The following is a 10,867-nucleotide window of genomic DNA, read 5'->3' as shown; positions in this document are numbered from 1 at the left end:
CAAAATTTTGCTCAACAGCAATTCCTCGAAGCATCGACAGTACATAGGATATCAATGTTTTCTGGAGAAGCTCCGATTAGTCCCGCGTGCTTAATCAATTTTCTATAGGGTAGTCTTTCACATAAATTTTACGCAAATATAAGATGCATACGTGTCAGGCAAACCATTTACGTTGATGGAAAAAATTATTTTACCATACAATAGTTACCATTTTTATTATATTTGCATGTAAAAAGACGTAACAAAAAGAGAGATGCTTCAAACGCGTGTTCCTTTCAGACGCTTTCAGCTTATTCAAACAAATGAATATCATAATAATAATAATAATAATAAATTAGATTCTAAAAAGGCTAATATTTCGCAGAGCAAGTATACGTTATACACTAGCCATGGTTATGTAAAGTGCTATGTAAAGAGCACGGCGCTATAACATTACTTCACTAGTCTGCACACACGCTTCACTTTAAAGCGGCAAATATAAATTTTCGCATATATAGTAATATGTACCGTCGATGCAGATACGGCTACTTACCGATTTGTATCAATAGATATATGGTATCTGACCCGATAGATAGACATGAAGAGGATTCAAACTTGGCGCGAATGCACTGCCGGACACGTTGCGCACGTCACATGACCAGTGGAGTCCCTCCTAGATGGCGCTAGCAGCGACGCTACTGGGTCCGCTCAACAAGCTGCCTTTAGTGCTAGTGCTGGTTGAAAATGGCTGCTGTCGGGTGGTCTGCGTCGCCGCCTTCCTGAACGCCATCGGCTCGTGTGATTGTTTATCAACAAGACGACCAGCTCAGTCAGTCACCTACCGGCTTGACGTCCTGTCAACGCGAGCCTCTCGGTGGACGTCAGGTGCGAGATAATTGCCAGCTGGGGCAATTAGCGGGGACTAAATGGGGTTGGCAACTTTCTTGAGTTGTTTCCCGTGTGTGAATACCGACCGACTAGTGTGACACCAGCGGTAGTGTTCATTGCGCCACTGACTGAATAGCCTGTCTACCCAGCCAAGCCAATGAATCTCGGTAGGATAGAAACGGAGTTAAGTCGCTGATCATCTCGTCTAATGTTTTCCATATCGTTCATTCGCAGCTTCGTTTGTTCCTTATTACTAAATCCCCTGTTTTTCTTCCGTTCTATCATGATCGCTAATCGGATTTTATTGGCCCTAATCTGCACTTCAACTTATGCTGTCCTCAGTGCGACGGTAGCCTCAGTTCTCATCGCAGCGCGCTGTACGAGCTTGCTATATAAGGTGTTTCGACGTAGTACCACCCAAGTGTCCATCTGTCGTTTAATATTGTTATGGTACATTAATATGAGAAAGGTGTTTAGAGTATACGTTAATGATTCGTACGTGTTCGAAGCGACATCTATAAACGTGTACGTCAGGCTCACTGCGCAAAGAGGCTGCTGTTAATGATAACAATAATAATAGTGACAATAACCGTCAAAATCATCATCATCCCGATAGTAGTAGTAAGGATAATACGGTAACGCTGCTCGATAGTGACCGTCGCTGGCATGGGCTGACTGAAACTGATATCGTTTAACCAACCTATCGTGTATTAGTCGACGCTTCATGCAAACATGGTGATCTTACGGCAACAAAAAGTCGCTGTCCGTGCTGCATAACTAGATCGCTTAGCGATAGTGTAATAATATCGCGTAATATTGCCGGTATTATGTCGAGATACTAATGCTCGTATGTGTGCTATTGCAGGACTCCCGGGATGTATGACTGTGCGTGAATTGTCGCTTGCTCTCATGTCTAATTCGAAGGCTATTGACAGCCAGGATATCCCCAGACAACAAAGAGATCCCAGACTGTTGGTGACGAGTCCGACTGGACCGGAGCTCAACAGAAAGTATGTCAGACGCCCGCTTTCAATCGCTGTTCAACTCTCATCAGCTGGAGCTGAAGAGAGCTGCTGCAAGCGGCGCTATAACAGGTCCCGATCCCAAACCGCTTGTGCACGATGACCCCTGGGGTATGAACACCCCCACTCAGGTAGGTCAAGTAATCGTCAAGCAAATATACGTGCACGTTACCTTGGTAACATGCCGCTGTTGATACTTCCATACAGTATAGGGCGGTTTCTCTCAGGAACCGATATTGGTCAGAAGTTAGGTGGTGACAGCGCATCTCTACTTACCAGCAGTGAGATGCTATGCGATAATGACTCTATCGTACTATACAATTAGCTGCTAGCGACATTGTACAGAAACTGTGCGCTATATTAGGGGAAGAAAAAGGAGTTTTGCAAGATTCATCTGTCCGCTTCTTACCTACTGTTGCTGGTGCTGCTACCTATCGTATCGTCGACACTAGCTGTCGTTGCAGCAGCAGCAGCAGCAGCAGCGGGAGCTGTGGTTGATGGTCGAGTCCGGAGTCCGGAGAGTGCGGCCGTGGCAGCAGCAGCAGTGAACCATCGACGGCGCCAATGCTGACCTTGGATGACGTGTGTTGTGTGTTGGATCGGTCCAAGCTGTCCGATTGTGTGCTACTGCTGCGTATGCTGCCCTCTCCCCATTGGGACTTGGCGCTTAGTTCAAATTAACATCGTCATATGATCGCCACTTTCATGGGCCACCTGCCTGCTCAGTCGTTCTTCTCGCTCCTTCTCCCTCTTTAGCATTCCCTGAGTATTGCGTTAGTTCTTAATGATGGTCGTCATTATTACGATCATCATCACTGTCCAGATCGAGATGGAAACGCGCAGTGACGCTCAGTCAAATATTATTGTTTGCTGGTATGTAAACAATGTGATGCGGGGCGACTGCTGGCAATGTCGCTATGGCGGAATCGAGCCATTTGAAATTTGGGTAATAACGTCTAGAGAAATATAGTAATCATTTTTGTACTAAATATATAAAACATCTAACTGTTTCAAATGTATAGGAAAGTGTTAAATCTGTCGACAGAGTTAGTTAATGATGCTTGTAAGACAAGTAGCTAGCTGTCATACGATTTATGATATAGAAAATAATTCGCTCTAAAAATTATTGAATTGGAAAAAGCTACGCTTTTCCAATATCTTATATCTGCAATCTGCTTTTATATATGCGAAGGGTGAATCTACTAATACTCACTCAGCGTTTTGACCTGTAAAGCTAAAATGATAACAAACACTGGTATAGCGCAGGTATGACATAATCACTTAGTTTATCTATTGATTTTTTTGATAACTAACATTTTTTTGTCGTACATGGTTTGTTCTCTTGTTGTTTTACCTAATTTCTAGTTACCGTCAGCAGGAAAAGAGGCTACTGTGGGGCATCCATATTTGACTCCACCGCCAAGCGAACGGAAAGAGCCGGGATGGTCGCAGGCACACGGACATCAGCAAGCTTCAGGACAGGCTGCGCCGGGTAGTTTGGGACAGGATCCTGCTCACGATTTGCCCCCCGAACTGCTCAATCAAGGATGGCGCAAGTTTTTCTCGAAACGGGAGAACCGTTTCTATTTCTTTAACAAAGTTACCAATGAAAGCCTTTGGGAGATGCCACCAATGCCAGGCAGCAGCAGTGGTGTAAGTACTTGTCGTAACAGTTATTACAGTTAACAAAGCAGGGGTTACCGGAAGGTTCCACCATAGTTCTAAACTCAAGCGATTTAATACTGAATAATCCTGCGCCCCATATAGTAACTATATATTCTATGTAGTTTACATTTAGCGTAAGAACTGACATAGAGTAACGGAGTACATTTCGAATGGCAACTCCGGCAGCTGTAAGTTAAGCTAAACAGTGCACTAATAGGGCGTGCTTGGCTCTGTTTTGTTGCTTTTGCTGTTGTCTACAGTACGACCCACTCACAGATCCGTTAGGCATTTCTGGACCATCTTCAGATATGCCGCCTACTCCTCCGCACCAAACGGGCAGTCCGCACCATCCGATGCCCCACAGTCACGCTCATCCTGTTCATCCTGGACCGCACCCAAGCCCACAGAAGCGACATGCCTCACTTGAGGGCGAAAGTTCAGCGAAAAAGAGCAGCGGCGCACAGAACTGGCTAAACGGTCCGTTCGATCTTGAAGTCGGGTCTAATATTATGATGGTGGAAAGGCCACCTTCCAGTCTACCTCCCCCCCTGCCTGAGATTGAGGTCTTCCGGGCGGTGTTGCTTCATAAGCTCAAGCAGCAATTTGGGGAGATGTGCCATTCGCGTGAAGGTATTGAGTGTCCACGAGACTGCTTCATTCGCTGGCTTGTCGAACGCAAGACGGTGGATCGTGGCAGCGAGCCAGTTTTCCCGTCTCAATGTTCACCGGAAATTTCGCAACTGATGTACCGCGAAATAATGGCGGACATTCCTATCAAGCTAGTAAAACCGAAATTTCCAGGGGACGCACGAAAGCAGCTAGCACGTTACGCAGAGGCGGCGAAGAAAATGATCGAGTCACGTAACGCCAGCCCTGAAAGCCGGAAAGTCGTGAAGTGGAACGTGGAAGACGCGTTCAGCTGGCTACGGCGAACCGTTAACGCCACCTATGACGACCATGCCGAACGTCTTAACCACTTACGGAAGCAGTGTCAGCCTCACCTTAACCAGGTGGCTCGCACATCTGTTGAAAGCATATGCAGCAAGATCTACAGCCTCAGCTCGGATTACGCCAAAAAGATTCATTCAAAACACTGGCAAGCTCTTAATGCACACGGTATCGAAGGTAAGAAGAAGAACTAAAGAGCCGAATAAACACACATGTCGTATGTAAAGTGTCCCGTGTAGTGTCGCGTGATCTGCTTAGTAGTAAAAAACGAGACACTAGCTTTTGTGTTGGTAAGCGTAATGGACTAGGTGCAAATTAAACAGAAAGATCTCAAACAATTTTTGATGACCATCGTTATTTTTTATGTTATGTGATGCTATATGTGTGCTAGATGCTATATGATGTGACGTGAGTAAATTTGACGTGGATAAACGTACATTTGATTCACTTTGAACTCGATTAAAGTTGTGCAAGAAAAGTATTCCTTGGGATCTTTCGAGTTAGAAATTTGCGGCCACTTACTCGCTTTTTTTTTGTTGTAGAACTAACTGCGCCACTGAGAGTAACGAACCCGAAGCGTGTCCACTGCTATCCGGTGCAACTCGCTTTATGCTACCCAAAGTCCCTAACTCCATGTGTCGAAATTTGCTATGATACCCGCGAAAGTTACCCGGCCACGATGCTCAAGTATAAAGGAGAGGTTACCCGACTCGGCACGCTCTACTTTCAAAAACTCGTTAGTACCAGGAAATCCACAATGGTTTTTCACTAGCCAAAACTTAGAACATACACAGTGAGATAATGATATGAAAATTCAAATAGATCATTTATTGAAGCGTAACAATATATCATTAGTTAAATTTTCTTTCAAAGTTCAGCCAGGTTTGTGAGCTCAGGTGTCTATAAATATAACGCCGTTTCGTGCCATTTCGCATGATACCAGCCTCATCGATATGTATGGTGTGCTGTTAGTTATGATTGTTGAAGAATTCTATAGAGGAATACGTGTTTTTTTCTATATGATCGCATAATTTTATTTGTGCTTATGACTTTTTCTTTTCTTAAATAGGATCTTGTGTAAAACTGCAGTAACTCCGTCATTGTTTTTTTTTTTTTACTTTACGTGCCAATGACCCTTAGGAGCAGCTTTACCGTGTCAGCTGCGGAGATGACAGAAAATTCGAGTTTTTCCTATCTCGTGTTTACTCGATGATTAAACGTTATCATTCGCTATTTTCGTTGGGTCAAAATGTCGACCCTCAGTGCACGGTTCATTTACTGCATTGCTCGTTGCCAAGCTCGGTCATGGGATGTCTTCACAAACATTTTGGAGTGACCTTCGAGGGATTTTCGTCACCACTCAACTGCTATTTCAAGTAGGTGTTTTAGCAGAAGCGGTTCGTAGTTTTTTAGTTTAGGTCATTTATCCATGAACGCGAGTTTAATTATTTTTATAGAAATGTGTTGCACTATACAAATAGTGTGGGTTACTCTATTAAGCGATATGTCGTATCTGTATTAGTGGTAACATTGAGTACTTCTGATTTTATAGGCAATACTGTTCACCGTTCGCTGACACCGATGGTTTCTTCGGTTCGCGCGGTGACTTTCTCAAGCTGCAGCCATTGTGCGGCTCTATACAGTTGCATCCTCCGGATGTTGAAGAGCTACTTATGGACAGCGTGCGACACGTTGAGAAACTCCTTTCTCAATCGCAGGTAAAATAAATTTAGATTCTTTGCTGGTAACTGCAATATAACGTTGAATTTTATTTGCATTTTCACTTTTTTGTAGTGGTGTTTCGTTGTTATGTATTTGTGTATTACGTTCTCTTATAGCTGTCAAGGGATCTGCCTATCGACACCGACCCCTTAAGAAAATACACGTTCTTATATTTTTTACTCAGCCAAGTACGTAGTATGTAGTCGGAAACCAATATAGCAGGATAGCCAATCTATTGGCGGTTTTTTGGAAAGTGCTTGTGTTGACCACCTTTCATTAATAAATAGTGTCGGATGCTCACGTCAACATGCTATATGTATCTGGATGTTTTTTGGCGCCTTATTTCCCGCTTTGGATAATTCATAACTAACTAAGATTTCTTCATACGGTTTTCCTTACACTTGCAGGATCCGTTGTCATTTATCATCTTTACGTTGTCGGAGCCGCTGTCAGACTCCTCCGAGCAGGCGTTGAACCTACTGCAGTCATCACGCTACAAACGAGAGCAGATCTCATTATCTGCGTTTGAGTACGAATTGCGTCATGGCTTTCAACATATGATCAGCCGAGCGGACATACTATTCAAGCCGAACTTTGGCATGGACATCTATTTTTTACAAAACGACGCCGGGTATGCTCACTGGGGCCCAACGCCGGAGAGAATCGAAGCACTGCGGGATTCGTTTAAGCTGGGTCTAGATTCTCTCAGAGAAGAAAGTCATATACCGGTTATGGTGAATCCGCCACAGCCGGTTAAAAAGATTTAGAAAAGCAGAAAGAAGGAGAAATATAATACGCTCACAGTGCACGTACTCCCTACTGGATGTGATTCGGCTTTTTGACAAAAATGTTTTCAAGAGATTTGCTGCCTGTATATTGGTAAGATTAATTAGGAAAAATGAGCATGTGCATAGGCATCTAAGACAATAAGATATTCTAGACAAAGTACAGCCTACTAGATAGTGCTCCAAGCATGATAGCGTGACAGCTGAAATCTAAACGAGTGTGTCTCTTTATTGTCACGTATGACTACGCAAAGTTAATGCAACGAACGGGTACGGTGTCGCCCATACAAAAAAATAGCGGTTGTCAAAAAAAACTAAACATATGTCATTGTATAAAGATGGAAGAAACAGACGTATCCTGGTCTTTCCCAGGGTGAATAGCAAAAAATAGACATAACATGACATGACGCTAGATTAAAAAAAACTGGAAGACTTTGGAGGATGATTTGACGACAACGAGTCATTGTCTTCAACATCTCTAATTGAGCCCGTTTTCATAGATGAAATTGAAAAAATAAGTCGTGAAGAACGAAAGCTCAATTCGTGTGAGAGGGCTATATGTAGAGAGCGGCTAGAAAGTTGATGACTGGTGTCTCGTTATCATTAAAGGACTTCGTGTCTGATCGATCAGCAGTTAACGGGTCTCATCATTGTCACGACGGAAGTAATAATTACGATGCCTTTCTTTACACAATCTTTCTTTCAAATCTTTTATCTTTTCTTGATCGACACGGACGCTCTTTTGCAGTTTTTCCATTTCATGTATTCTGTACTAAATGGCCTGTAAAAATCTATTCGAGAACTTCCGTCAAATTTAGAAACGATATATAAATCTATATATGTATACATAGATAATGGGAAAGTAAACATGAACCTTGGGATTTGTGAACGTAGCAACTACGTGTTTGAGTATTGGAGGTAAGAAAACCTGCTTTCTCTTTTAGTGTTTTCCTAGTGTTAGAAATTGTACTGGAAAATGGCGAAATTAGATTCTTGGTTGGTAAGTATCTTCAATGGTACTGTTAAGCTCTGAAGCTCTATCGAACCTGATTCGTAACCACTTCGTCTTTAAATCCGAGGGTTCATAGAAATGAATATACGTGAATACATAACTATAAATATAGAATAGAGCAAAACATGTGAGAGAGAATTACCGATATTCAGCATATGCGAAAATCGGCAAAGACAGAACAAGGGGCCAAACTGTTATTTTCACCAGATGAGTTAATTAAATAGGGTGTCAACTTCCGTCAAGTTTACCTTGGCCGATCACATTTTTGTTAATTAGCACACATCAGCCATGAGGTAGTCATATGTCAACGATAGAGACGTAGTTAACGTTACATGACTACCCAATGGTTTGTGCCGAAAATAACTAAAAATTACGCCGTCCGTCGACAACTGTAATCACTGACTGGTTTTCATCCATTGGAAGCTCCCTATGCTCCTTGAAAACTCTCACTCAGCACGCACACGCGCTGGATACTCTGGAACACCAACCAAGACATACTTAAAATTTCGATCAAATTAAAAAAACGATAAAACGAACGAGGAATTTGGCGACTTTGAACTATTCCAGTCGGCGTTACCGGTAACAACAACAATACAAATAACGATTGAATTGTTCTGTGCATCACAAGCAGCCAAACATCCGGAAAAAATATTCCACGATGTATATATATATATATATATATATTAGACAGACAGTGTGGAAGGTAAGACTGAGGGAGAGGTGGGATAGTAATTATTCACCACTGATTAATTATTTTAATATTATCATCATTACTACGGATCACGTTATAATAATTATATCCATCAAGTGGCAAAGTAAAGCGAAGAGAAAACGTTTGTCGTATATCTCTCTCGGTGGACTTATAACATTTTGGTTGGCTATTACTATTATTAAATTACTCATTATTGGCAAATTAGTTTGCTAGAAGACGTGCCCGGAACCGCAAGAATATCATTATGTTCATACGTTTTATGTACGCCATATTCCAAGTTCATCCGTTCCGCCATCGTTGGCATATATTAGAAGATGACGAAATGATAAAATCATGGGATGCAGTAGATGAAAGTAAAGCGGAAATTTTACGAATGAATTCCATAGAAAAACGAAACTTTGAAAAGTTGCAAAATGAGAACTTATTAAAACTTGCGAATGTTACATCGTGATCATTGTCAAAAGTCATAATCAAGCAGAACGCAAAAAAGAAAGGACGTCGGGACCTATAAAAAATGCGGTGTTCTTCTCAAGGCTACGACAGCCATAAGAACAACAACAGTAATACTTTATTTATAAACACATAATTAAACATTTAGAAAATATAAAATTAATTTATAGTATCTTACGCGTCGGGGGGTGAAAATGGTGTTCTTTGTAATTTTAGTTACACTCCGTGTACATAAAATTCGTTTCTGTATAGTTCTCGGCCTGTAAAATAATGGTGAAATAAAAAAAATGTTCATAAAAATCTGAAATCTGATGACTCATATGATAGCATTTCAATTTTAATGGAACTTCATTGCATAGGAGAAATTGTTAAACATAAGTCATTTCAGATGGATTGGAATGACATTTCTAGGTAAGTTATTTAAATAATTAACGAACCAAACAGGAACGTCTAAAACAAAACATGAGGCGATTTTTATCGGTTTCGGCAAATCTCATTCCAAATTAATTGGCAAAATCCTCTTCGTTTCTTTGGAGGGCGTTCCATCCTCACCATTCGAGTAGTTAGTTGTAATCGATTAGTTTCGTTTGGTAGCTACACGTTATAGTCTATGGAACCTTATGCTTCAGTACAGTTCAAACTTTTTTGATTCCTCCAGAGATGGGTTTTCAAAGAAGTATGTAATTTTTCTCAAATATGATTTTCTTTTGAGTCGTAAGGTTTCCCGTTTAAAGAAGTTAAAGAGGTTTAAACAACCATAGATGCAGCAGGTTTGCAGTAAAATTTAATGCTTCATATGCCAGGAGAGTGACCATTGCAGGTTTAAGTGTACTTGTAGGCAACCCACAGCTGGCTCTACATTTCGTCAGCCAACAGTAGGTATTGCTGTTTGTTTTAATGCTGCTCACATCAGCCAGTCCTGCTAAGCACCAATAAAGGCCTGAAAATAATCATGGACAACAAATAAGTCGCTCACGGAGTATTTACAAAATTTGCAGGTGGTTCGCAATCTTAGAAATGACTATGCAAATTATTGCGGTAGAGTTATCATTCCTTTCGCTGTAAGGAAAAGAAAACTTATAGATAATAACAGTGGATGGCGATGGCAAAAGCCAAGTGGAAGCTGAGTGGGGGATCAAATTGATGAAGGCTTACGGAAGCAGCTAAAGAGCGAAAATCGATATGGCAGTGGCGGTTTCTTTCGGTCCTTGCCGGCCGATAAGCAAAGGCGGAAACACCCGATGTTGAAACATCAAGTGTGGGAATGGACGCACGGCATCGGAAATGGCTGTGGACTAAAATATTGTATAAACAGTATAAATAAAACGTGTATGGACTAGTTGAATATTACAGGGAAAATATATTTCTTGTAGGTCAAATGTAAGGCTCAGGTTGGGAGATTGAACGTGTTTTTGTCGAGGACACTAGCCACTTATAAGAACCAAGTCGGTTTTTTTTTTTGTCAGTACTTCAGATAGTCTATTAATTTTTGTGATAGGTGAGGTGCCTTAGATGCGGAACGAACGTAGATAGACTTCGTTTCGAGCTGGAATCGGCCGGCTGTCTACTACCAAACGTAAAACTCCAATTTTAAGTAATTGTCACCGTCGATGCGATCGAACAGAACCAAGTGAGGTTTACCATATTTTGCTGAAGTAAGGAATATTTTACTGGGTAAGGTTGT

At 41.6% G+C, this 10,867-nt stretch overlaps 1 protein-coding gene across 4 annotated transcripts; it reads left to right on the top strand.

The window, feature by feature from the left end:
• Positions 1 to 781: 781 nt before the first annotated feature.
• On the top strand, positions 782 to 9,490 carry LOC111269772 (mRNA (2'-O-methyladenosine-N(6)-)-methyltransferase). Of its 4 annotated transcripts, none has more exons than XM_022849593.2 (8): positions 782 to 864; positions 1,733 to 2,020; positions 3,255 to 3,542; positions 3,815 to 4,679; positions 5,045 to 5,238; positions 5,643 to 5,878; positions 6,055 to 6,220; positions 6,632 to 9,490. In XM_022849593.2, the coding sequence occupies exons 2-8, from the start codon at positions 1,880 to 1,882 to the stop codon at positions 6,989 to 6,991; spliced, it is 2,250 nt and encodes a 749-aa protein (XP_022705328.1). In that variant the 5' UTR covers positions 782 to 864; positions 1,733 to 1,879; the 3' UTR covers positions 6,992 to 9,490. The 4 variants fall into 4 exon arrangements, with proteins under 4 accessions (XP_022705328.1, XP_022705330.1, XP_022705327.1 ...); XM_022849595.2 differs by lacking the exon at positions 782 to 864 and adding an exon at positions 884 to 1,034 and having other exon boundaries at positions 5,766 to 5,878; XM_022849592.2 differs by lacking the exon at positions 782 to 864 and adding an exon at positions 889 to 1,034.
• The last annotated feature ends 1,377 nt before the right edge of the window (positions 9,491 to 10,867 follow it).

Source organism: Varroa jacobsoni, unplaced genomic scaffold, assembly GCF_002532875.2.
Source record: "Varroa jacobsoni isolate VJ856 unplaced genomic scaffold, vjacob_1.0 scaffold_1411, whole genome shotgun sequence".
Taxonomy (NCBI): Eukaryota; Metazoa; Arthropoda; class Arachnida; order Mesostigmata; family Varroidae; genus Varroa; species Varroa jacobsoni.
Note: the sequence above shows the minus strand (reverse complement) of the source record. Positions and strands in the feature narration are given on the sequence as shown.

What these genes read in the sequence shown, in the direction of transcription:
- LOC111269772 (XM_022849593.2), top strand. Translation starts at nt 1,880, where the DNA reads ATGTCAGACGCCCGCTTTCAATCGCTGTTCAACTCTCATCAGCTGGAG. An exon ending in TGCCAGGCAGCAGCAGTGGT is followed by an intron (nt 3,543 to 3,814) that starts GTAAGTACTTGT and finishes TGTTGTCTACAG; the next exon opens with TACGACCCACTCACAGATCC. An exon ending in AACTCCTTTCTCAATCGCAG is followed by an intron (nt 6,221 to 6,631) that starts GTAAAATAAATT and finishes TTACACTTGCAG; the next exon opens with GATCCGTTGTCATTTATCAT.